The sequence below is a fragment of the Myiozetetes cayanensis genome, unplaced genomic scaffold, assembly GCF_022539395.1.
Source record: "Myiozetetes cayanensis isolate MyiCay16 unplaced genomic scaffold, myiCay2020 scf19, whole genome shotgun sequence".
NCBI lineage: Eukaryota > Metazoa > Chordata > Aves > Passeriformes > Tyrannidae > Myiozetetes > Myiozetetes cayanensis.
The window spans coordinates 2,798,482-2,825,312 of NW_026087400.1; the positions used below are offsets into that span (position 1 = coordinate 2,798,482).

A 26,831-nucleotide genomic window follows, 5' to 3' on the forward strand; every position below is an offset into this window, starting at 1 on the left:
AGGCGCGGGCGATGCCCCGGCTCCCTCCGGCGCTCCGTAGGCGGCCGCCCCGCGGCCCGCGGCGGGGTCAGGGCGCGGGCGGCCATCTTGTGGCGGCGGCCCCGGCGGGTTGTGCTCGGTGAGGCCGCGCCGCGCCCCCCCCCGCGGGCGGAGCGGCCCCGGCCCCATGTCCTCCTTCTCGGAGTCGGCGCTGGAGAAGAAGCTGTCCGAGCTGAGCAACTCGCAGCAGAGCGTGCAGACGCTGTCGCTGTGGCTCATCCACCACCGCAAGCACGCGGGGCCCATCGTGGCCGTGTGGCACCGGGAGCTCCGCAAAGGTGCGCGGGGGGAGGCGGGGGTGGCTGGCCCGGGGCGGCCCCGGGGCCGGTTCCTCCTCGCGGCGGTGTCGGGGCTCCGCGGGGAGAGCTCGGTGACCCGCGAGGCGCGAGTTGAACGCAGCGGTTGTTTAATAAACTTTGCGGGGAACGACCTGTGCGAGGGGTGTTTCCCGGTGCGTGCTGGTAAAGGCGGGGGACGGAGACGCGGCGAAGTGTGGGGTTGAGAGGATGCTCAGGCTCGCTGCTTTCCGGGTGTAAAACAGAAACGTAGGAATTACGTTCGAACATTGTGTTATGAACTGTGTGGTGCTCGGCTGTTCACCTTTTGGGGTTTGTTTTTAAGTTTTCGAGTTCGAATCCATACAATTCGCCCGTTATAGAATTGCATTAAGGGGAGAAGAGATAAGGAAAGAAAAGGTGGCTGTAGAGATCTACACGTATACTTCGATCTGTATCTCTTTGGTGCTATCATCCAGAAATACTTCGAGGTGTTTTTTTTTTTTTTTCCTTGCAGGTTAACTTAACTGGAGTTAAATTAAGGTAGTTTTCCGGATGGCAGTGTCAGTGTCTGGTGGAAGGTGTCCCTGCCCATGTCAGGGAGTTGGAATTAAGTGTCCTTTAAGGGCCTTTCCAACCCAAACCATTCTGAGATTCCGTGTGAGTGCCCTGTCCCCGAGTGCAGCTCTGAAACCAGCCACTATCACCATTCCCACCCCTGGCACCAGCAGTGTGAGCCCTTTGGAGCAGCTGGGGTATCTTGTGTGGGACTGATAGTTGTTGCCATTTTAGTCTGTCTCTGAAGTTTTGGAAGATCTGACCTCGACCTGCTGTAGAAATGAGCACTTTTGTTTTCTGCTTCAAGCATGTTCTGAGGAAACAGTGAATCCCACTGATTCCGACCACAGGGAAATAGAAACTGGTGGTGTCAAAATAGGAAAAGTTATGGGATGTGGAGGAAATTCAATGTTGCTCTGTCACAGCGTTGTTTAGAAAATATTTGGGTCTCTGCAATACTTTTCTCCTACAGTTTCACTCTTCTGAATTATGGGGTTCTATACCAAGTATTTTTCCTGAAGTTAATGAATGAAAAATTAAATCCATTGTTTTATTAATTACTGGTAGGTTAGGACAGCTTTTTTTAGTCGTGGGATTAAAATTTGTTTGTTACGCAGCTTTTTTCAGAGTCGAGGTGTCACTGTGCACTAAAAGGATTAAACTCATGTTTGTGTTATGAATTAGTTAAAAAGAGGAGAAGTGAGGAGATTAAGAACTACTTGACTTCAAGGTCCCTGATTTGCCTCGGTAACAGAGAAATATTTTGAACTTTGTTTTAGAGTGCAAATCTATTGGCAGCTTTGAAAGACATGTTAATGATTGTGGGTGAAAGAAGTGAGAAATTAATGGAAACTCTTTCCTTCTTTTTTTTTCCCTTTCTCAGCAAAATCCAGTAGGAAACTTACTTTCCTATATTTAGCAAACGATGTCATCCAGAACAGTAAGAGGAAAGGTCCTGAATTTACCAGGGAATTCGAATCTGTTCTTGTGGATGCATTTTCTCATGTTGCCAGGTATGTTGCTGCATTTCTTCAACTTTCCTCTCTAGGGATTTGCATCCTTCTTATTCAGAGTTTAATTCAACTGGATGTTGTTGTTTGTTGTTGTTTTTTAAAGTTTCAGGGATGCTTGTACCCTGTCTCTAGTAGAGATTGGATTCTGACTGCTTTGCAGCTGGGAACTGTTTAGTGTTGATACTTCTCTTTAGGCAAACTTGTTTGTGTGTGAACCAGCCCTTCACACTCTCTGGATTTCATTTGAGTTGTTCCCAGAAGATCTGGCAGATCTGTTCATGAGCAGTGAAGACCGAACAGTTGGGTGTGTTTATTAAAGCCAGGCAATGAATGGCTCTGCCCCACTGTGAGAAGATGTTTTGGGTCATTGGATTCTCACTCCCCCCCTGCTCTGAGCATGGTTTCTTTGTGTGTTGCTTGTTCTAATGGTTACCTGGTCAGCAGTGCTGGAGGAAGGAAGGATTTCCTACCTAAGAGGGAAGAAATGATGCAGCCACCACCTTATCAGAAATGGAGTGTGGTTTAGTTAAGATTTTCTCTAAATAGCGTAATAATTCCTGTTATCTCAGCTAAGCAGCATCAATGCTCTGGGTGTTTGATGTCTGTTCTGGAGGGCTGTCTGATGTCAGTGTGCTCTCTGACTGCATTTAAGTGCCTAATGATCCAATCAACCTGCTTTTAATTGGAATGTTATTGACTGAAACAACTGTTTAAAGTTAATACTCTTGAGTTGTAAACATATCAGCTTGAGGGTATTTTATAACTCTTCTTGTAAATTCTGAATGATGGCAGGTTTCTTCCTTCACAACTTTTCCTGCCGTTCCTTTGGGGTGGGAATGTGGGGCACTTCCAGGCAATCTTTAGTTCCAGTAAAGGAATAAAATTGGCCACAAATGTGTTTGGCACAGTTTGTCTCAAACACTGTGAGAAAGATCCTTTCACACGTGCACGTATCGCCGTGGGTGCAGCTGGTAGTTTGGAAGGTGCTCTCTTAAAACATCAGGAGTGTTGATCAGCTGAGCCATGACGATTTCCCAATCTCTGAACAGAGAAGCAGACGAGGGCTGCAAGAAGCCCTTGGAACGATTGCTGAACATCTGGCAGGAGAGGAGTGTGTATGGCAGCGAGTTCATCCAGCAGCTCAAGCTGTCTATGGAAGACTCCAACAGCCCCCAAACGAAAGGTAAGTGCATATTGCTGGTCACGTGCAGTTCGTTTTTAAATGGGCGTGTGTTTCACTGGAAGCACCACGAGGAGTTGAGCTCTGGGCTCCTTCAGTTGAGTTGTTGCCCGAGCTGGTCGTGGACGTTCTTCAGGATTGTCTCAGAGTCTGATTTTTGTTGAACTTGCAGGTTGTGGTTTGCAGGTGTGTTGCCTTGGGAGTGGTGGCTGGCAGTGAGCTTGACTCGAGGTGATGTCTGATGCTGCTCATGCAGACAGAATCCTCCAGGGCTGCCTTTTGGGGTGAAGGCAGGTCAGTTGTGCAGGGAACTGTTACATCCACCTTGAGTCAAGTGTCCCACTCTGCATCTCTGAGACTGGTCAGCTGGGTTTATTATAATGGCTTATTCAGTGTTGTTTCATTCTCGTGTTAATTGGTTTGTTTTGCATAGTTACTGTATTTTATTATGAGTCAGCAAGAAGTTTTTAATAATTGAAGTCTGGAATATATGCCCAGAAGCTTGTCTGGTGTCTTTTTTTTTTCTTGCACTGACATCATTTGGGGTTAACTTTGCATCATTTACCATCATTAGAACATCACACTTATAACCTTATTACTTACATGAGAAACTGAGCATAAGCTTGTGTTTACTGGGCTTTGATACTGCTTTGGCAGTTCCTGCTTCTTTTGAAGCACCTGGAAGTGTTTCACTGGTAGTGCTGCAGTGGAAAGAGGGGAGCAACAGGATGCTTAAGCTACGAAAGGTGAGGCTTGTTAAAAATCAGGAGTGTTCTGGTCAGGGGAATATTTGTCCACTTTGCAGCTAAAAGAAGTGGATGCTCCATTCGTGGAACTGTTCAGGTTTGGGTTGGTTAGGGCTCTGAGCAACCTGGTCTGGTGAAAGGTGGCCCTGCCCATAGCAGGGGGGTTGGAACTGGATGATCTTTAAGGTCCCTTCCAACCCAAGCCATTCTGTGAAATGTCAGTGTCATCAAATGAGCCTGAATGACGTGGGTACTCTGGTCATACTTTGTTCTGTTACCCCCAGAGGTGCAATGCTGTGAGAGAGTTGGTTTGGTCATTAGAAAAGGGCTCTTTTACCGTACTTAGGTGGTGAAAACAAGGTCTGATGGAGTTGGTGTTTAGTGCAGAATTAATATGAAGATGTGAGCATTAATGAGACCTGGATGTGGCTGTAGCTTTGTGGTTTTTCACACACTGCTTCAGGCAGAACTGCTGGGTGGGTGCCTTAGGAGCTCCCACCAGAGTCCTTCCCCCTGCCTCTGATTGAGTTGTGACTTCTGGCAGGTGTTGCCATTTTCTCCCCAAATGCTGTGAGCCAACTGCCCTGACCAAAGGAGTTGTCTCATCTGTGTGGGGCAGAGGGAGTCTGTTCTCTGAGGGGTGAAGGTGAACAGTCTCTGCATGAACTGGCTCATGTTGGGGTTCTTCTTGTCTGGGTGCAATGTGTCAGGCACCTGTGTGTCATCAAGGGACAGAATTTACATGCCTGGATTCCCGCTGAACTGATTAACAGGGGATTTGAAACTGTGAATTTAATGCACGTGGGTAGGTGTTTCACGAGTGTTCAACTTTGAATCCAAACACATTGATAATTGATACCCTGTGCTGTATTTCCTGGTCACTTGGCAGACAGCTGTTGCTCAGTGTCCTCTCCCTCTGGCTGATGGTACCAATCCCTCCTGCTGCTGTTGTCTTCTCAACTTAAAAGTGTTTGTACAAAATCAAACCCTTCCTAAGTGTGACAGACCTTTGTCTGTGGGAAGCAGAGTGAAGGAATACAAATGCTGTAAGAACTGCTGTGTGCACAGCTTCACTTGGCAAGGAACTTAGCTGTTGTCTGGATAATAGGAGATATTAATGGAGTATCTTCTATTTGAGGGAAAGTTCAGGCCTTTTCACGAGTGTGGATGTTGCTGCCTTGTCAATTCATTGTCGAAAAAACCCTGAGATTTTTAACCTAAGGGAAAAAGAATTTTGAAAAATTCAGCAGAGCTGTCCTTCCTCCTTGTTTTGAATATCTTTTTTTTTTTTTTCAAATTAGCTTCTTAATGAGTAAGAGCTACTTTCATCTGGGATTTTTGTGGATTTCTAAGATAAAGTGGTGATTGAGTTTCTGTTGGGTGTCTTATCTGATTTGCAGAAGGCTTTGTTGTAGTTACTGTATTCTGCTTTCAAACAGGTGAACATAAGCAAGATGGAGGTTAAAGTTTCCTGTTTTACAGCTATAATGATTGTCATAGATGTGCAAAACCATAGTGCAGTGCTCATCCAAACCCTTCTGGCTGCCTGCATTTGTGTGCACCCAGGGCAGACACAGCTGAGGCAGAGGCATTGTTAATGTCTGCAGATTGGTTCAAACTGTGCTGTTAAAATGTTGGAGCTCCTTAAGAGCATCTGGTGCTGTTGGTAACGAGTACCTGGTGCTTTTCTTCAGCCCACGGAATGGCAACAGGTCAGTGCAGGTAGTTAGTTCTCTGTGGCTTTTTCATGTTCCAGTGTCTGAAATCCCTGGGCTGGTGGGTGCTGCTCTCTGAGCAGGATGGCTCTGCTTGGCTTGAGAGCACCACGGAGTTGTGAAGCTTGTCAGAATGAAACAGAGTCCTGTCTCAGTGAGGAAAGATGCCTTTAAAGCTCATTGGGGTGTGTTGCAGTAGTGCAGGTTGTTCAGTGAGTAGCAAGGCCTTGGGTAACACAGTTCCCTTGGCTGCACATGCTAAATTCCTTCTGTGGAGCAGAGCTGATTGCACTGATAACAAAGCATTCCCTTCAGAGAGGCAGAGAGGTAAAAGAACTGGCCCTTTCTAAGCATTATATTCCCTGTTTTGACTCCTTTAGTGGTGACTACCAGACTTTTAGTCTTTGGAGTTCCTTAAGGAGATCTGCATATACATGGAAATGAGCTTTTGAATATTGATGTATTGTTTTATCTCTAAATGTATTCGTTAAGCTTGCATTTGCTTTCTCATTAATCTCATTTTTATTGGAATGTTTCTTTTCACAAGCAATAGGGAAGAGAAGAACCACCCATTTCTCTCAAAGCCTGGCAAAACTAGGTCTTAGAGGTTTGATGTGAAACCCTTCAGGCAATACAACCGATCTAGCTGACGTGTTTTCTTTTTGTTGTCTTTGTAATAAGCAGTTGAAGGAGGTCCTTGAGCGTGCTGTGATGTAGGAGTGTGTCACTCTAACACAGAACTGAGCTGCTCTCATTGTGTTTATGTTGAAAATTCTGGCACAGGAAGTCAGACCTGTATTAAAAAATAGAGAAGAACAGAGGAGGAGAAGGCAGGGAGGCTTCTGAGGGCAGCTGAAATAAAGGCACCTGGGGACAGACAGGTCTGGGTGTGGTTTTGGAGCAGGACCACCCCAGGTACACTTGGACTAGGGGAGACTACCAACAAATACATGTTGTAATGAGGACTGAAACAATGACACAGTAATCTACCCCCAGAGAAAGAAGGAGTTAGAACAGTTGGAGGGGGTGCTGGGCCATTAGAAGCCTGTTTACCTCTAAAACCCAGTCCTCAAGAGGTGAGAATAAAAAGGTAAGCACCTGAGATGGGAAGCTCTCCCAGGTTTCCAGCTGACAGGAAAACTCATACATCCTCAGCAAGGTCTTTGACTAACCTTCCTCAAGCCACTGGAGATGGCTTGAAGACTGAAAAGTTGGTGCAGAAATACTTTCACAGGTCTCTGTGGATACTCCCAACAGCAAGGTAACAGCAACCTGGAGTGTCACTGCAAAGCTGTTAGGAGAGCAATTGTCTGTTGTTTTGGAGAAATGAAGTGCTTTACCCTGTGGAGGTTTCTAGGGAGTAGTTCGGTTTCTGAGCTGTGGAGAAGACCCCAGTGAAGCAGGAAAGCTGACTTCATTTGTAGTAGGGGCTTCTCTCTTTTCTTTAAGTCCATTCAAGATGGGCTCTTGATTTTCCTGGGTGGAGCTCTCAGAATTCTACGACAATCTCTTCTTTGTTTTAGGTACATGTTACAGTCTGATCAGTCCTGGTTGCTCTCAATGCTTGCTTTCCCTTCTCTGGTTGGATTTGACAGACTTTTCTGGAAGCACAGGCTGTGATGGTTTAATTACTCCTGGCTGGCAGAGTTTGAAAGCTGCCCAACCAGGGTGTGTTATAATTTGTGCCGTGCTTCTGTTCTCTTTTCTGGGCTCCTTTTTGCTCTGTTTGTTCTTGAGTTTGAAAATAAGTGTGGGTCTTTTTCTATTTTGATTAAATTGAGGAGTTGTGTTTAGGATTCTCCAACGACTGGTGCTTAGCAGGGCTGCAGGTGCTCAGCACCACCTCCTTCAGAGTGGTTCCAGTCAGACTCACTTGGCCTTGCTCAGATGGAAAATTCAATGAAGTTTTGTGTCCTGTGTGTTAGAGTGGTGAGCAAGTGTAATGTGTCTTGTGGTAAACAGTTGGCAGCACAGCAGGAATAGCTCTTCAGCAATTTGAATCTCAGCTCTCTCTCTCATTTTAATTTTCACTTGTGTGCGTGCTGTGGTCATGTGTTCTTCTGTTGGTTACTGTGCTTATCCCCTGTTGGTTAATTACTTTGTGATAAGTGCACACAAGTGATAAATACTGATGGCCCGTTGTGTTGGGCTGGGTAACTTTAAATGTTCTCTTCAGCCATTTTATCATCTGTTCAACCCAAGTCGTGTCTCTTGCAGACCTCAGTGGGCAGCAGCTGTTTTCCACATTGATCTGGTGTCTCACTGGTTTGTCAGTCAAATTATCCAGCACTCTTACATCAGTTGGGTGACATACAATAATTAGACTGTCCCTCTTTCTAACCAAGACAGCTTTACTCTAGCAAACATCAGCAGTTCATTTGTGTTAGGGTAACTTTTCTGTGCTGCTTTGTCTTCCTTGAGTGAGTCTGTTCTCTAACAGACGTGTTTGTGTCTGCCTTAGGAAGGTCATTCAGCTCTTTCCCCACCATGAGCAGGCTGTACAGCATCTCTGACTTTCTCTGGATTAAAGTAAAATTTTCTCATATATCCCACCTGACAAGGCAGAACTCTGCATTTAAGGACAGACCTTTTTGTTTGCTTCCTCGTTAGAGTGGGACAGGCTGGTTTTTTTTAAATCAAGTGATGTTGGATTTCCCTGTGAATCAAAGAACGTGTAGATTCTATCCTTGAACTGTATGATTATCTCAACAAGACTTGATTCCACTGAAGAGATGTTCTCAAGACTGTCCAAAGCTTTTGTACCAATTACTCTGGATCTTATTAATTTTGGTGGCGAGCCTGAAGAATGATCTGTCCTCTGAAGGTTCTGTGGCTGGATCAAAGGCTGTGTTAAAACTTCTGACTCTTTAAATAAGCTGTCTCTTCCCTTTCAAGCTAATGTTTGCCGTGCTGAGGTTCATTTAAACAGCAGTGTCTTGCTTTATGAAATCCCTGTTTGAAGTGTTACAGGTTATCTGCTTGGAGACCGGTCCATGCCCTGCCCATCACTGTTGTTGCTGTCACATCTTGGAGTTGTAGTTTCATAGAGCTGTCCCAAAGGCTTTATTTTGATGGAAGAGTGGAAGGTTGAATAACCAGCAGTTATTTTGTTGATTGTGGGACCACAGTGAGCACGTACTTGATGCAAAAAGATGACTTGAAATTCTTCTGTGTGTACTTCGCATTGGTTCTTTGTGTCTGCTGGTAGAAATCCTCACCTGCACACCCAGGGCATCTAAGCAGGGTTGAAATCTGTCATTTATTGATAAGTGGCACATTTTTTTGCCTTTCCTACTTTCGGTGTAGGAGGCACAAACATGTATGCAGTGCACACTGCTGATGTCTGTTCTTGTACTGGCACGTACAGAGCTGCATGGGGGGGCAAAATCAACCTTTTATTGCTGTTTTACATTTGAGTGTTTGGAATATGATGCCAGCTTTAGAGTCCAGCTGTGGTTGTCCCTCTCTAGAGAGCTTAATCATCAGCGCATCTGGTACAATTCTTTTGAAGTAGGAAGAGTTAAGGTGGGCAGATCCGGCATCCAAATGAGTTGTTTCTTTGTCTTCAGTTGCAGAGGAGAAGAAGTCTCTAAAGAGAACTTTCCAGCAAATACAAGAGGAGGAAGATGATGATTATCCTGGGAGCTACTCACCCCAGGACCCTAGTGCTGGGCCACTGCTGGTATGTGGGATGGGTTGAGCGTGGGAGGAGCTCTGGAAGCCACATGGCCACCTCCTCTGTGTCCCCTGTGTCCCAGTCACATCCCCTGTGTGTCACAGCCACAAGGTGGAGCTGACAACAAGTGAAATAGATTTAGCTGAGAGATGCAGTTTGGGGTTGAGAAGTCCATGTGAAATGCAACAGGTTCTTTTTATTCCTGTTGCAGCAGTGTGCCACTTGAGAGCAATTCCAGGTAGTCTTAGGCAGTGCTGCCAGGAAAGAATCTGAGAGGACTGCTAGAAGAGCAGACCACATTTTAAATTCTTTCTAAGATCAGTGTGTAACCCCTCAAACCCCAAGTTGTACCACAGTTAAAATGCAATTATTTTTTTGTGGACCACTTCTTTCAATAAGCTGTTAAAAATGTTGACCTTTGATAGGTTTGTATGGAGCTGGTAGGAGAACCAGCTCTGAAGACTTTTTGAGGGTCAAATGTTAGGGGTGTGGAAATAGCTGGAACGATGCAGAAAATCATTCTGGCCATTTGAGGCTGCAGAATGAACATATGTTAAACCACAGTCTATTTGAAGAGGATAAAAAATTACACCATCCATCTGGTAAACTGTAAACATCGAAAAATAAAAATAAATAACAGTTGTCAAGGAAATAAGTGAAAATTTTGTTGTTCTTTTTACCTCCAGATGCCTTGCAGCTTATGGTTTCTCTTGCTGATAAACACTGTCTCTGTTACAGTTGGAAATCATTTGCAGTTTGCAAGGAAGTAGTAAATATTAGGTAATGGACTTTTGTTTTCCAGATAAAAAATATTTATTTAAAATTTGTCAGTGTTTTTATTAGTTTTCAAACTATTGAACTGTAGTTTAAACATCAGTGGTTGTGTTTACAGGGCTGGTCTCCCCTTTCAGAAACCTCCCATGGAAACTTCAGTATTTTTAAAAGAAAGAAACAACACTTTGTTCTTCCTGATTAGGGAGTCTCTCTTTCTCTTTTTTTTTTTTTATTTAGTCATTTTTTGGAGCAAGGAGGAAATATGGCATATCCTCTTCAGGCTGTCCTCACCCACGTCTTTTTTAAGCTGGGATACGTTCTGAGTGAATTCATTCAAACTGACACGTCTTTCCTCAGTGCACTAAAGCAGCTGAGAGCCGAGCTGAGGGGAGCCCAGTTCAGCTGCACAAAGCTGTGTCCTTGCAGAGAGCTGGGTGAGGACAGCCATGGCTTTGCAAAATCAGGACATTGTAGAGTTGGCTTTAACAGGAAGAACTTTTTACCATCATCGGAGTTTATGGTTGATAACCAGTCACATGGTTCTAAACCTTACCACGAAGGAAATCTGATCCAGTTTTGCTTGGACTGATAGAAATTTGGGGTTAGGTATTTTTGCTCTGTCAGAATGTACTTTTGGAGCAGGAGAAAAAAAAAAAAAGGTGTCCATAGAGTCCTGTGAGGCAAAGAGTCAGTGTCAGAGATCCTTGTGTAAAAGGTTCAGTCCCACCCTGAGGCAGCACACAAGGCTGGTGGCTGTGTCTCACACTGGTGTGGTTGTGTCATCCTCAGCTATGTCTTAACATGATCACTTCTCTTAATTGGAATGAGAAGTTTTCCACTGCAGAGTCTGGAACAAGCCGACCCTGCTGTAATTATGCAGGAGTTCCCACACACTGGGACAGTGTAAACTCACTGAATGCTCCCTGTGTTAGGAAGCAACGGTTTAAAATTTGTTTGAAGAAAATATTCCCCAAATAGTGGCTTCCAAAGGTAGGTGAGCTCAGCTGCAGTGGCCCACATCCCTGGGAAATGGATGTGGTTAAGGTTACCTGGTCTTACTGTTGGCTCACTTGACTTGTAGACCGAGGATTTGATCAAAGCCCTACAAGACCTGGAAAATGCAGCGTCAGGAGATGCGACAGTGCGGCAAAAAATCGCTTCCCTGCCTCAGGAAGTTCAGGATGTTTCATTACTGGAGAAAATTACAGGTACGAGACCGGTAGATGAATGAACATGGGTCCAAAGAGTAACTTAGAAATCAAAGTGCGTGGGGTTTTTTTTTTAAATAATCATAATGGTGGAGCGAATTCCTACTTGCTTTGTCCTAGCTCCAGGGTAATTAAGAGATAGCAGTCCCGTGAACTAACACTGAAGATTAAACATACGTAGCTGCTTCTATTTTTTTTGGCTTGGACCGAGGCTTTTGCACTTGGAGAGCATCAGCAGCATTTTGCAGGGATATGAAGGAAATTGGGCCAGAGTTCTCAAATGAGTGTTTGCTTTTGAACACCGTGACTGTTAAGATATCTTGGAAGTTTTATCAGACTATGCTGAGTACACACAGACTCCTTGATTGATATATTTTTGAGTTCTATCAGACTGCTGAGTATACACACGCTCCTTGATTGCTGTGGGAAAGGAAACTCACTACCCCCATTAATCTGTCAGTCTTTGTTTAAATGAACTTTTGCAATTACATTTGAAAAGTAATTTTAATAGAAGCATTTAAAGGTTGAACTGATATGACTCTTGTTCCTGGAGGTAGTTTTAATTTAAAACTCATTATGAACTATCACTCTTACAGTGTCCAGCTTGACTGTGTGCAGTTCCTAGGTTTGTGCCAGGGGACTGGGAGTTATTCAGATAAAAGAGGAATTAACAGGTGCACACTGTTTAAATATGGAAACCACTGGAGCTGTGTACCTGAAAGTGCTGCCTAACGTTTTAGTTTAATTAACCTGTTCACAGAGGCTGACTTCATAGACTTATATCCCCTCTTTCCTGACATGTCTGCAAGGATAAAATGCAGTCAGTCATGTCAGTGTCTAAAATACCGCCCGAGAAGGCAGCGTGTCCTGTTTCCTGTACATCCCCTGTGATAACAGCTCTTATTTTCCTGTCGAGCCAGAAGCGTATTTACAAACAAGACGCCGTTGTGCCTGCGGCTGGTGAATTGTAAAGGACTGGAAGTTTTTTTAAACTTTGCCCTGTAAATCACCCAACGCTTTGCACGCAGACAAAGAAGCCGCCGAGCGGCTCTCGAAGACGGTGGACGAGGCGTGTCTGCTGCTGGCCGAGTACAACGGGCGGCTGGCGGCCGAGCTGGAGGACCGGCGCCAGCTGGCACGGATGCTCATCGAGTACACCCAGAACCAGAAGGATGTGCTAACGGAGAAGGAGAAGAAGCTGGAGGTGAGTGCGGGGTTACCGGGGCTGCCAAGCTGATTGGCTCACCAAACGCTCCTCTTTCACTCCTAATCTGTGGGTTTCTCCTGAGGGAGGGGGTGGTTCTACTTGTTACCTTTACGTGTTATTCTAGGTGTTATCTTTAAGTTTGTTTCCAGGTGTTATTTTTATGTTTGATTCTAGGTGTTGCTTTTACATCTGGAGTAAAACGCACAAGAAAGCCGTGTAAAATCTGGAGAATGTTCTCGTGTTCAGTCTAGATATTTCAATGGGCACCTGGAAGGCCCAGAGCTCTATACTTTTTAAAATAAAATAGACTCACCTAAAACAGTTGCTTCAGATTTATCCTATTTTTTCATGACATGCCCCTTTTTCAAAAAGTCAGCCTCCGTTTACCATAATTAGCTCAGGGGATTTTATATTGCCTGCTTTTTAATTATTCTTTTCCTTTTTAATGAGTGCCCCTCATCTGCCTGCTTCATAAGGGGAAGCAGTTCAAGCCAGATCAACTCTCCATCCTTGACCATCCACCTGTCACCTCTGTGGTGGAGTTTAAATGGGGCTGACAGTGAAAGGCAATGAACTGCATTTCCAGCTCCCTTGAACAAGGAGGGCAGGACCCTAAAGCAGCACGGGGCTGGCTGGGCCTGAGCCGAGCCCCCCTGCACGGCCCAGCACCGTGTGAGGCTGCACAGCCAGCTGTTCGCAGCTGTTTATCCAAAACGTGCTCTCTCCATGGTAAAGTTCTTTCGGCACCACGTCGCGGGACTAGTGTGGAGTTTAATTAATGGCTGTGGTTGTGTGTCACTCTGCCATCTGCTAAACTGCCCCTCGGCGGCACATCAAGGGCTCCTCTGCACCGCGGTGCTGGTGATGAACAGCTGCTGCGGGGTGGGACGGGAGGGGACGTGGAGGACAAAATCTCCTGGAAGGAGACTCTGCTGCAGCGATTGCAGGCTCTGTTTACTGTCATGGCAGACCCTGTCCGCTGACAACTCAGCAGCATTGCTCCCAGATAAATTTCACTGGGAGTGTTTTCTTTGCTCTATGTTTATACTAGAGTTTCTCAATGCCTTGTGACTGAATTTCTTCAAGCCTAGTGTCAGTCGTGTGACTGACTCGGTAAAAAGCACTTTAGACATGGATATGGATAATGCCATAAACCCAAATCCTGTTTGGCACCTGATTTATTTGCTGTGGAAGTCTTGGGTCAGGTCTTGGTTTTTTTTCTCGTTGAAAGAAGGGCACCTGTCTAGTAGAAACATAAATGTGTATATGAAAAAATCATAAATGATAGACATATTGCTGTTTGGTTTAAGAAGGCAAGAAGTAGGTAGCAAAATGTTGCACACTGATGTTCTAAAAGGCCCAGAGCAATCCATAAATTTGAGTCGGTTTGAGGCTGTGAAACTGAGAAATGCATAATGACAACATGAAATTAAAATTTCTAATGCAGTAGCTGAAATGTTGTGACAATTGTGGGGTTTTTCTGTTTGAAAAAATACCTTTTTTGTTAGGAACGTTACTTGAAAATTATAACTCTGGTAGAGGCAGAAATGTAATCCTGAAAATGAAGTGTTTCACTGGCTGAGCTGCTTTGTTAATGGGAATAATCCTGCTGATGGCAATGGGACAGGCTGCTTGTTTGCTGTTAGGTGTAAACACAGGTCTTCACTACATTGGAGAATAAGGAACGATCTTATTTGAATATCAGGATGTTATTAAATATCTATTTAGATTAGCATCTCTGTCGTTCTAGCAGACAAGGTGCCTCAGTGCTCTAACAACCTAAACGGAGTTGCAGGAAATGCCACTCTAACACTGAACAGGAGGCATAATTGATATTCGTGTCAGCTCTCAAACCTCAGTGAGGGATGTTGCCTGATTACAGCGTTCCATTGTTCTGGCCTTGTAGAGGGTTAATAAACAGTGGAAGATGCTGGTTGCAGATATGGCAGGCCAGATCTGCTTATCAGTTTTGTTTGAGACTTTGATGTTCTCACAGTATTGATAAGCCTGGATTTTCCTTTGTAGTGCTAATAAGCATTTTACTAGAAGGATCTGAAACTCTTGTAGCAATTAAAAATGAATTAAAAAGCCAAAACATTTACTCCTGGCAAAGTCTGAAATGAGGAAATAACTTAAAACAATCTAATTTTGCATATCTTCTGATTGTAGGCTTTGCTCTCTGGATGTATCTTTTCCACAATCTTTAGTACTATGAGTTTTTCCTCTCGTGCTGTAAATTTCCTGACTCAGATGAGAGGGTGTTTTTGGACAGAAGATGGATTGTTTACTTTGCTGTCCTGATCTAGCCGAGGCTGCTGGTTTGGGGAGAGGGGCTTCTGATAGTAATGTAAGTTAGGGCTTTATTTTAAGATGTTGAAATGTCTAATGTGGAAGTCACTCTGGATTTTTTGTATTTTATTTACTCACAAAGTCTTTCGCTGTGATAACAATGAAAGTAGCTAATCTGTGTTTTTTGAAAAGCAGCTTTTGTGTTCTAAGGAGCTGCAGTTGTTTACTAATCCTGTTAATGCTGTCCCTCATGAAACAGCAGATTGTCAAAACATACATAAACTCCTTGTGTTTGCGTCTGGTGGGCTAATGCTCAGAGTACTCTGTGATGTCAAACCCCTGTGACACAGCTCCTGTCCTCAGGTGCAGAAAAGCTGTTAAATTGAGGGATGCTCTGCTGAGGAAGGTGGCTTTGGAAAGGGATTACACATCAGCATGGATGCAAGCTGGTGTGAGTAAGGGCTGAAACAGCGAGGGGTGCAGAAGCACTGGTGATGTGAAGGGAGAAAGCTGGCACAGAGCCTGAAGATCATAACATATGGACCAACTCCTGTTTTAGGGTAGCAATGGGAAAAAATTGGAAGTGTAATAATTAGGATTTCTTTGTTGGGAGGGGGTATGGTGATACCTTGACTGTAGTCTAAGAGTGCTTAGAAGGAGAAGGCAGAGTTCCTTTATTTCTGGCAATCAGCAAAATCAGCTGGCCCCCAAAAAAATGCTGCAAAACACCTACAGCAAGGTGTATATTTTTCAGGGTAAATATTCCTCAGGTTAACTTACTGAAGGGTGTGGTGGATGCTGCCGTTGAGCAGCTGAACACTGCATTTCTCTTTGAATGATGTTTCATCTCGCTCAGCAGTTGTGGGCTCAACACTTCAGCTGCTCTTTGATCATCCATGGCTGGGCTGGATCAGAGGTGGCCTGGCCTTTCAGAATAGCAGGTGACAGGAAATAAAATCCACTTTCAGACAGGCGTAGAACCAAGAACTGTTGTTTCTATGAGTGTGAGATGTCTTTGTATCTTCTAATGAAAGTTTCCCTGATTTGTGTTATTTTTGGCCGCTGCTGCCCTGTTACAATTGCAGAGCACAATCAACTGGGGAGGGTTTTGTCCTCCAGCACCTGAGCCTGCACAGCTTCAAGGGGAACGGTTGCCTTTTGAAGTCAGTGCGCTCCTGTGGAATGCAGGGCAGGCAAGGAGAAAAAATCCAGGGAATTAGTTTGTGTAAAACTGAAATGTAGTGGCGAGATATCAGGGAGAACGTTCCATGGTGGTGTACCAGGCAGCTGTAAAATGAAGTCAGGTAAATAGATGGGACTGGAAGAACCAAGGGAAAGCAGTGCTAGGAAATGGCAAATTGTGTGGAAGCTTTATGGGTACCTGAAATAACTACTGACAGTAGAAAACCTGGAGTAAGTGAAGGGAGGGTTGTTTTTAATCTCCTGGGGAAAAGAGGCAGAAAAAATAGAGAGATGATTGTGCATTCAGAATTTCTGTTTTGATTTGCAGTCAGTGAAGGCAGTTCTTTCACATACCTTCAGTCTCTGTGTTTGTGACAGGAGGAACATACCATAGCACAGACAGTACATGTATGTAGTGCAGTGTTATGAGAGGGGTGGATACACTCAAATAAGTGTGTTTGCATGCCTGCATATATAAATATAAAGAACATACTGCATTTAAGATCCACTTTAGGGGAAATGTTCTGACTCTTGGCTGCAACTGAAAAATTGTGACTTAAGAGTCCTGCTGAGAGCTGTGGGGGTTTTTAGATGTTTGTGGGTTTTAATATTCATGGCCTCAAGGCACCTTTAATAAGGTGTTAAAGCCGTGCCCACACGAATTTGCAAGCCCTCTTTGATAATGCATCTCTGAGGGGTGAAGTACACTCTCACTTGAGGTTTTCTGGGCTGCCCAACACTACACATTTTCTCGAAATACAATTTGGTTCAGTGGGTTAATAGGCAATTTGTTGCCGTGCTGCTTCCGCTGCCTGGCTTTCTGCAGCATGTCAGTGTTGGCATGGCTTTGTGCTTCCCTCAGACAGGAATTCTTGGGTTGTGGTATATTCATCTCAGTGGTTTGTGCAGTAAAACAGGAGGTGAACTTCTAGTTGTTCTGCCAGGGAACAGAATTGTCTGTGTTCCACATGCAGGGAGTAGCAGGAGCAGCTGTGGGAACCATCCTGAGCAGGAACCCCCAAAAACGGTGTCCACAGGGTCTGTAAAACCAAACTGGTGATTACTGGGACCAGAAGTGCAGGGCTGTGCACCAGTCCTGCCAGCTGTGAGCCAGTGGTGCCTTTGGGGCTGGGACAAGAGCACAGGATGCAATTCCACGGGGAATCTGGGTCTGCTGGGCCGTGTATGGCTCGAGGCAACAGCTGTGTTTCTTTGCATGATGCCATAATACAATTTCTTCATTTTGTAGGTGCTTGTAGTCATTTGTAACTATAGTAGTGCTGCAAATGGAATGATGCTAAACAATAAAAGCAAATAAAAATCATCCAATATTAACTTAAAATGTTTTTATACATTTTACTGAAGTAACTGAGTGTATTACCACTCTTGCTTAGCTGTAAAAGCATTAAGATGCTTGGAGACGTGAATGTGTAGCTGCTTACTTTTACACTAAATGATGATTTTTGCTGTGAATATCAAATGTACCCTCCCAGTTTTTATTTTAGGAAGGGCATTTTGCAAATGCAGCGAGTTTTAATGTCCATCATACAGTGGCAGCCTGGGCCCTTTCTGAGAGCTTTTGAACGTTTCAGAGGCCAAGGCTTCTCCAACAGCTGGAGAAATGCTCTGTGGAGGCTTCTGCTGCTGGCTCTTCTGTTGTCCTAAACAAAGAGGAGAGCGAGCAGACGAGTTGCAGTTTCAGAGTGTGTAATTCTGCCACGAGCAGAAACATGGTCTCTGCTGAAGCGTGATGAATGATGCCACAGAAGAAAGAAGCCTTGTCAAATTTAAAAGAGCAAGACTGAACAAATTTAAGGTCTGAAAATGAACTGGAACTCTGTGAGGAAATACATCATTCAAGCTCTGATTCCTGGGCTGCATCTTTCAGATAAAAACCTCAGATTTACTGGTTTGGTACTGCTGCAGAATGAAGAAACCTGGCTTCACTTTGCTTTTGAGGTCAGTTCTGCTGCACTGAACTTGTGAAATGGCAGAAGTTTCCCTTTCTGTTCTTATTCCAACATGTTTTAATGAATGTATTTTAAGAATACTTTACAATAATTTACTTGCCACATAAGTGGCAAAGAGCACAAGCTAAGGAATACCTAATCAACCTGCTAGAGTAGTGTGGTATATTTAATGTTTATAAAGAGAGGTTTTACCTGATCATATAAACACATGCCTGTCAGACCTCTCACTTCACTACACACTCTTCAAATTTCTGCTGAGCCTCTGGGGCATTTTTTCCCCTGAGTGGTCTTTTGCTTTCCTACAACTGGCTCAAGCTGCAGCCTATCAAAGCTGAGACTGGCTGGCTGCTCTTGGTAATCTCTTTCCAAATTCTCATTAATGACTGGATGTTTTTCAGTGGATGCAATTGCTGTGATGACTTACAGCATGTTCCTGCTTGACCCTGCGCAGGGATGGACGTGTCCAGTGCACGCTCTGAGCCAAAACAATCCGAGTCCGTGCTGTGGGACTCGCCAAGGTGAACCCGGTCACGCAGCCGCGCTCAGGATGAATTTCCTGTCACGTCGATTACAGCCACTTCTGTAACGTTCAAGCAAGGCTGCTTCGGAATGAAACACTTGTCAGATCCGTTCAGTGGTGGTTAATTCTGATTTTGCATTTGTTTCAAGGACTGAGCGTCTGATTCTCTTGGTCACTGAGGACGTGGAACGCTGCGTGCTGGAAGGGAATGTTGATTAGCGAAAGCATCCGCGTGGCGCAGTGCCAGCTTTTTCTCTGTCATCCTGAAACTCCTGCTTACAGCAGAGATCTCATTATTTCGTGTGAAAAAAAAAAACAAATAGCATCCAAATACTATTAATCTTAATATAAGCCTACCGTGCAGGGAGACAATTAACTCGACACACGGAGTACAAGCGAAGGCCTCGGAAAGCAGCGGCTTCTTTGAACTGCACTTGGTATTTGTTCAGTTTCGTGGGATGGAAGGACCTTTATGCAAAAATCTACAAGTTGCAGTTCCAAAGCGTGTCATGGGCTATGTGAAAAACGTGGTTTCCCATAAAACTTGCTTCCAGAATATGGCCAGAACCTGTGGAAAAAACAAAGCCCTCAAGCTGGAAGGGGGTTTCTTGACTCTGCTGGTGTGCATTCCCAAATGGAGCAGCCAGCATTCCCTGTCCCAGCTCTGGCTTCCAGTCTCTCAGCTCCTTCCATGAGTCAGCACAGCTCAGGATCAGAGGGATGGAGAGGGTTAAGCATGCAGGGGACAGTTCTTTCACGCTCTGTGTTGTGTAGCCAATCCAGTCCAATCAGTTCAGTAAGTATTCATCTATTCTAGGAAATCTTTGGTTCCTGGATTACTCCCTTAGTTTCCATTCCTGAATTTAGTAATGTTTTGTGAGCCAGAGTTTTTAATGGTTTGGGGACTGTTGTTGCCTTTTCCTTGTACTTTTTTCTCTCTATATAATGTTTTTTTAGTTCGTCTTCTGACAGGTAAGATTTAAGCCTTTTGTGTGGACTAGTTAAAACTGGCATTAATCTGCTAGTAAGGTGGAATTACTTAGAATAGAATGGAATATGGTTCTCAAGGTGACTTGATTTCTATTTTCTTAGTCATCACATATGTACAAAAGTCTGTCTTCTGGTATAGAATAGCTCAGTGTTCTATGTGGCTCTCAGAGTATCCCTAAAAATTGGGATATTTTCCTAAACATTTGAAACTGCTGATTGTAAATCTGAAAGCTGTTAATATGCAGAGGAATTGCTCCTGAGCCTGTGTGTTTGCCGTCACATCACCAGAATAGTGGTGTGGTTTACACACACATCTTGGTGGTTCTTCGTTTGGCAGTGTGTTTTCTCAGAACTGGAAAGGCAAGGCATTGGCAAGATTCCCACTCCCCTAAATATCTCTGTTGGGAAAGGAGCGTTGTTTGCATTTAATGTAATTGTAACAGTCACGCAGATCCTCTTCAGCTCAAAACCCATCCTGACTGTCTCTGAGACATGGTGGATCCTGGTCCTCTTGTCAGATTTGCCCTGGAAGTGGAAGGACATTAGTCTTTCCATGGAGGTTTTTACATAATTGTTTTATGTGGCTCCATAATTGGATCCATAAATCCATAACTGTTTTGCGTGGATCTTGGCAGTTCAAGCCATACTTGAAGTATTTTTTTGGCTTGCACCTTCTGCCCATTTATCAGACCTGGAGGACTTGCCAGCTGCCTTGCCCTTCTTATTTCTTTCCTATCTCTAGTAAGTATTTTTACAGAAGAAAGGAACACCTGCTGATACTCACTCTTGACAGTTTGGCATTCTTGAGGAAGCTCTGCCTGTTCTTTCCTGGCTGGATATCCATAACTCCCTGACAATGGCCTGAATTATGATTTTTTAATTTTATTTTAAGTTTGTTGTCTCGGGATGTCTGAGTGCAGCCTCTTCCACCTTCTGTGAGCATTTGGAGTACAGGAACACAGTAGATACTCCTGTCTCCTGCCTCGCAGTGCTGGGGATGTGCCAGCCCTGAGCAGAGCAGTCTGGGCACCATCTCTCCCTTTCCCCAGTGTTGTCTCCCACATTCTCTTGGAGAAGAATACCAGGTGTTGGAATGCTGGGCCTCCATGGCATCCCTCTTTATCTGCTGCTGTTCTCTATTCATGCTAAAAAATCTGGGAGTTTGTTTTTGTTCCTTTGTCTTCATCTGGCTTTCTCGACTTGTTTCCCTCTTTAAGAATTCCCCAAAGAGTGTGACTAGGGATGTGGGTGCATTCTTATTTTGATCCTGATTCTCTGTCTTTCATTAAAACAAGACAAATCCCTGCAATCCTAACTTAATGTGTCACCTTCTCTTGATTTTTTGTTTTGTTTTGTTTTGTTACTGTTCTCTAGCCCTGAGACCCACATCCTGCAGTTCAAGGAACTGGGAGGGCTTTGTTGGGATTATTTTGGTGTGTATCCCGTGTGTGTTAACAGATCTGTTTGGTTATGATGGTGTATTAACTCACAGGGCCTCATAAAGGGCTTAAGTTTGAGATAGGCTGTTAAAAGACACTCTCATTTGGTGCTGGCAGGAAATTTATGGGATTTGTTTACATAGTCATTGCAGGGAGTTGTTGCGATTGACGGCGGCTCTCACTGTTCTAATTCAAAATAATGAAACACAGAGAGTGTAAACTCCTTGCTTGTAACCCCACAGGAGCTGCTGTGCTTTGATGTTTGGAGAAGGTGAAGAGAATTTCCATCACTGAGAAGGTTAGAAAGTCTGGATTAAAGTTGTAAACTCTTCAGAAAGATGTTTTGATTAAACATGTGCCTAGTTTTATTTGATCTTCAGAGATATAAATTTCTGTTCTCTGGTAAACTGTTCTCTTTGCCAAGTAATTAAGAAATGAAAAGTAAGTTGATATTGAAGCTGGCTTTGTGGGAGCCTGGTCTCTGCATGATTTTTATCTTAAGCTCAGTGTTTCCAGCATTCTGGAGGTACCACGTGAAATAGGCCGTGTGTAGCTGTGTAAAGACTGGCACATTCCAAAAGAAATCATGTCATACTGGGGTTTTATTCCTTCAGTTTCTGTCTCCTGTTACATGAATGTTTAGAATCACAACACTTTGAAAATTACATAGCCATCAGTCTTTAGTTGAACTTCTGTACTGGATAACTTAGATGTGTGTTGGGCTGTTCTTAAGTGATCTCTAAACAGAATTAACCAAGGTATAGTTCTTTCTTCCATTTTCAGGGTCCAAACTCCTCCTCTCTCTCCTTGACAGATGAGTCAGTGATGTCTCTGAGATACAGGGAGATTTCTACACATGGACAGGGATTTCTCACTGGACTTCTACTGCCCAATACAGACCTTATTTGTGGAAAAACTACCTGCAAGTTTCCTCTTCGGGGATTTTTAGCTTACTGTTTTTCTCCCTTTGTAATAAAATTCAGAATCTTTTAGTGTCTGTATCCAGTGTGGGTGTGTCTTTCCCGGGTTTTCACTCAGTGATCCTGCCTGTGTTTCCATGCCGGTCTCACGGCACAGCCCCTGGGGTTGTAACGGGAGTCGTCCAACAGCTCACTGAGGAGACCCTGCTTGACAGCCAAAACCTGGGTTTGATTTAGTGACTTGAAAGGGAGAATTGGATTAATTAAATGTTCAAAATCGATCAAGCTTGAAAGGAGTGAGTGCTTTGGCAGCATTGTAACACCTGTGGTGTGCCTCAGCCTGCGGCCTCCGACAGCAGAGGAACACTGGCAGCAGGTGAGAGTCAGTCTTTGGGTGAGAACACAGGGGTAGAGATCTCTGCAGTGAGACTTGTCTCAAATGCTCTATCAGCCCCCAGTGGGGGGGGCATTTTTCTTGTAAAATAAGTAAGGCAGGGCAGGGATATTGGTTTAGGGATGCCAGAGGCTGTGGGCAGGCTGTGAATTCTGGTGCAGGTGGCAGGGTCTGCAGTCACGCCAGCAGAGCACCAGGGCCTGGCCTCCCTCTGTGAGTCCTCACCTGGAAGATACTCCTGGCTTAACTAACAGCACTGTTAATTAACCTGTGCTTAATCTTTGTTCTCTTGTCTCTTTCCCTCAGGAATACAAACAGAAGCTTGCTCGGGTAACCCAGGTGCGCAAGGAGCTGAAATCCCACATCCAGAGCCTTCCAGACCTGTCACTGCTGCCCAATGTCACGGGAGGTCTGGCACCTCTGCCGTCTGCTGGGGACCTGTTTTCAACAGACTAGGACAAACCCCGTCCCCCAGTCTCCATTATTACCAGCAGAAGTAAGAAGGACTCTGGTGTTGGCTGGAAGTCCAGTCTTCCACGTTCTGCAGTAGGAAGGAACTTGCAGACCCTGCTTTCAACCTCTTGGCTGCTCGTGCTCACCCTCTCTCTGTGTACACTGGCTCATGTGAGGGGAGGAAGAGGAGTGAGTTTTCTGAGCTCTGAAGGGAGTTGGGGTGGTCTGTATGGGCAAACTTCCCCCAGTCTTTCCCCATGCTCCTTAGTTGCTGTTTGCTCTTAGCACTTGCTGCCCCCACAGAAGTGGTGAGAATCATGTACACACATGCCTGGGAAGCTTTCAGAGGAAGGTTGACCACGGGGCATCTTCCCTCTGTGCAAATATTGTGTTATTTCTGAATAAGTCTTGTCTGTTCTGGTTGGGTTTCTGAGCCTCACCTCTGAGAGCAGTGGAGCCTGCAGTGGCCTCGCAGGGGGGGTGTGTGCACGTGGCTCCTGTGCCACATCAGCGTGAGGGGAGGGCATCTGCTGAGCAATGGGACAGGGAAAGGCTTTTCCTAAACCTGCAGTTCCTCATTCTGCTGTGAGGATATCGTGAGGATAGTTCCCACTCGGCAGGGGCATGAATTGAAATCACAGGCAATAAAAATAAGCAGCTTTTCTTTGTGAATTAGAGATAGACTCGAGTTACACTGTGCTGAGCAAAGCAGAACTGGATGTGACCTAAGTGGGAGTGGAAGTAAATTTTGTTTTAGCTACCTTAGATTTATACCACATTTTTCCTCTTCATTATACAAAGTTAGGTGGTGGTGGAAGCTTTGGTTTAATGAACTGAGAGCCTGGAGTGGTGTGTGGCATCTGCTGGTGCCCCTGTGACAGGCACTGTCTGGTCTGCTCTCAGGATGGTAACATTGAAAATGCAATGCTATAAACTCTCTCCATAGCTTTAGTGAAGTTGTCTGATGCACAGAAGTTAAATGTGGTATAAATATTTATTTATATAGAGAATAGACCCATATATATGCACATATCCTGTATGCACATGTACCATGTCCATGCATGTAGATATTAGAAGGATGTACTTAATTTTGTGTCACAGATTATTGTGAGTTGATTTTTATAATCAGGAAAAGTGTAAAAAAAGAAAACCAACAAATTTTAAAAAGCTCTTAATTCCATTATGTTGCCGGCTACTGTTTTAGCTTCCAGGGGTGTAGTTACATTTCAGTTTGTGTGTTAGGTCTGACAAGCTGGACTCTGATCACTGAACCATTCCAATTTGGATACAATTCTGTTTAAATTTAGCACCTCTCACTCTGAACAGGTTAAATTTCTGGAGACTCTTGGTCTGCTAACGCAGGTTTTGCAGCGCAGAGGCCGAAGTGAGCTGAGGTGCTGTGTCTGTGCCTCCCCGTGCTCTCGAGCTGCTGGTGTCAAGCAAGGCCAGGAAGGGAAACCTGCCGAAACACAAAGTTCTGCTCCACGTTAATTTATTTTGCAGGGTGTTCAGTAGCCCGTTCAGCACTCAGTTACAGCAAACAACACGGCATCTTTTGATCACCAAGTTGTTCAGAAGCTCACGTCCTTTTCCTACTGACAAGTACTTCTTTTAGTCCTTTTTTAACGCTCCTTGCACCCTCACTGCCCAGCCAGGAAATGTGTTTTTCGTTTACAGGAATTTTTCCAGTGGCAGAACTGTCTGTTCCCTGAGTTGGTTTGACTGTGCAGCCTTTTATGGTCCAGACTTTAGATAAAGCACTGTAGATTCTCTCTGCTTTTGCCAAAAATGAAAAACAAACAAAAAAAATCCCACCAAACCAACCCCAACCAAAAGACTCTTTTCCATCCTGACTCAACTCATGGAGTTACCCCAAGGCTGCTTAAACCAAGTTATTTTGAGCATTGATTGAATGTGTATCCATTATAGGACAAAAAAAGCTGTCAAAAAATGATGTAGACAAATGTGTTGGCATCTCACACTTGTGTTTCAGGCAGATCTGTAAGAGAGTTGTGTCTTTTTTTTTTTTTCTTTTTTAATTGAAATGTTTTGATTTTTTTTTTTCCCAAATATATGTGTGTGTTTTATTTTGCTTAATTTAAATGAAGTCTTGTGGGTTTTAATTTTATTTGTTTTACTTTTTGGGCAAAGGGCATCTGGTGAACTGGGTGACATTCTCTCAAGGTTAAACAGATTTCCCCACGGTGTGTCTTTTTTTAACAAAAGCTTAAATCTGTATATTGAATTGACTTAGGAATTAATTTAGACATATAGGCTGCCATTTGACAGCAGTATATTCTGAAATGTCTCATAGATATCTATTTTTGAATAAAGAGGGTGTCATTGAACAGTAGTGGCTTTACTTTTTTTTTTCTTCAATGCTCTGGCACCCACTGAGTTTTGTTTGGGGTTTTTCCCCCCACAAAAGCCCAGGCAGTGACTTGGGGAGATCTTTGTGGCAGTTTTCGATGCAGGATGGAAATGTGGGATTCCTGGGAAAAATACAAATGGAAGCCACACCTGGAAGGCAGGAAGGTGCCTCCCTGCAGGAGCACCAGGAGCTGCTGTTCCAGCTGGGTCAGTGTGATCGAAGCCTTTTGTTTTTTGGGGTCTTCTCATCACCCTGGGAGTTAATTCTGGGGGGGTGCTTAGGGCTTCTTCAATTAACTGGTCTGCAGCAGCCTCTGTGGGCAAACAGTAATTGTTTTGTGTGCCTCAGAGAATATCTGCAAAGCGGATTATGTTTTATACTGATTTACAAATCTTCCCTTAAAGGGACTATATTTAGCACTGCTCTCAGAGCCTCGCAGGGGTTGGGCACGTGACGCTGTGGGAGCAGGAGGGAGCTGGGGCCCTTCCTCCCGGTGAAAACCACCTTTGTGTTGCTGGGGTAGGAACTAGGGTGGGGTTTTCAAAGGCATGAATGTGACAGGGTACTGGCTGTCCTTCCTTGCCTTTGAGAACCGGGTTTTTGTTGATTTTTTAAGAACTGGAACAAAAACATTTGGCTGTTAACGCAGCTGTCAGTGCAGTTTGGTGTCTCAGCGCGCTGCTGCCTTCCCTTCGCTGCGTGCTCAGCAGGGATTGCTGTGTACCCAAAGAACATTGGCTTACACACCTGCACAAGGTGAGAACTCACTCCTGGCTCACCAGCAGGTCAGTCTGTGAGAGCCCAGGTTGTGATGGTCGTCAGGAAGGGCTGGCAGAGCCTCAGTCAGTTGTGCTGCCGGCATTTTGACGGGGTGAGATGCTGTGGGCTTCGTCCAGCTGTTTATTTGCACTAAATGTTGATATGTTCCTTGGTCAGTGCCAAACTTCATGTGTGTTTATCTTTGGGATTAGATAGAAAAAAGCATAAAATGTGCCTCATGCCATCTGAAAAAAAAAATGACCTGGTAAAGCACTGGGGTGAAATGTCACTGCAGACACGGCGCCGGTCTGTTCGACTGAGGCCGGGACATGTTTGCCAGGGATTCTGCTGGTTGTGGGAATGTGCCGCAGGCATCCACTGCCTCTGTCCTGTCTGCTGGAAGGCAGCAATAGGTAGGAATTGGTTTCTTTATTTGTATTTTCAGTAGTGGCTTTACATAATGAAAAGACGTTTTTTCTTCACCTTACACTATGTCAGTGTGTATCTTCACAGTTTTTCTGGTGTTCTTCAAGGGAAGATTAATGTTTGTCTTGGGAGACTTGAGTAGCATCAAACAGGTGTGGTCTGTTCTGACCAGCCCAACAGCAGCAGCAGGGAACACCCAGGATCTCCTCTAGGAAACCCCAGGAGCGGGTAAGGGATTCCAGGGACCAGCCAGCACAGTCCCAGGATGGGGATGTTTAAGGAGAAGGAGCACTTTGGGCACAGAAATGCCCCCTCAGCACCGAGCAGCCTGAGGGGCTGGTGTTCTACAACCCATCAAGGCTGAATTCCAGGTTTGCAAATCCATGTTCCTTGGCTCAGGGCTGTGATGGGTTGCAGCCTGGCTGTCTCGTGCTGGCCAAGTGTCACACTGCTGCTGACAGGGCAAATCTGTGTGGCAACTGATAGTTAATCATAAACAGCTTTAGGATCTTGTCACTTCTTTCTGGGAAGAGCTACGTCTTGTTTCTTCTTTCTGGGAAGAGCTAAGTCTTCTTTCTTCTTTCTAGGAAGAGACAAGTGGCTGACTGTCAGCACCTCCCTCTGCTGCCAGCACCCCACTGGCTCTCACCAGTCCTTAATGGTTTGTGTGTGTCAGCCCAGCCTGCTGTGAGGGGCAGGATGGGGATCCCAGGGAGGGATGAGCCAG

The 26,831-nt window shown here is 44.7% G+C and overlaps 1 protein-coding gene across 3 annotated transcripts; it reads left to right on the forward strand.

The window, feature by feature from the left end:
• Nucleotides 1-66: 66 nt before the first annotated feature.
• Nucleotides 67-24,896, forward strand: RPRD1B (regulation of nuclear pre-mRNA domain containing 1B). Of its 3 annotated transcripts, XM_050313699.1 has the most exons (8): nt 67-317; nt 1,756-1,885; nt 2,935-3,068; nt 9,096-9,208; nt 11,058-11,184; nt 12,213-12,388; nt 21,024-21,079; nt 22,402-22,534. In XM_050313699.1, exons 1-7 carry the CDS (start codon nt 167-169, stop codon nt 21,054-21,056), a joined length of 864 nt encoding a protein of 287 aa, XP_050169656.1. In that variant the 5' UTR covers nt 67-166; the 3' UTR covers nt 21,057-21,079; nt 22,402-22,534. The 3 variants fall into 3 exon arrangements, with proteins under 3 accessions (XP_050169656.1, XP_050169657.1, XP_050169655.1); XM_050313700.1 differs by lacking the exons at nt 21,024-21,079; nt 22,402-22,534 and adding an exon at nt 12,566-13,216; XM_050313698.1 differs by lacking the exon at nt 21,024-21,079 and having other exon boundaries at nt 69-317; nt 22,402-24,896.
• Nucleotides 24,897-26,831: the final 1,935 nt, after the last annotated feature.

Bases quoted from the DNA above. Each gene is read 5' to 3' on its own strand.
- RPRD1B (XM_050313698.1), top strand. From the start codon at position 167: ATGTCCTCCTTCTCGGAGTCGGCGCTGGAGAAGAAGCTGTCCGAGCTG. The intron at 318-1,755 runs GTGCGCGGGGGG...TCCCTTTCTCAG, and splicing joins GCACCGGGAGCTCCGCAAAG to CAAAATCCAGTAGGAAACTT. The intron at 3,069-9,095 runs GTAAGTGCATAT...CTTTGTCTTCAG, and splicing joins CAACAGCCCCCAAACGAAAG to TTGCAGAGGAGAAGAAGTCT.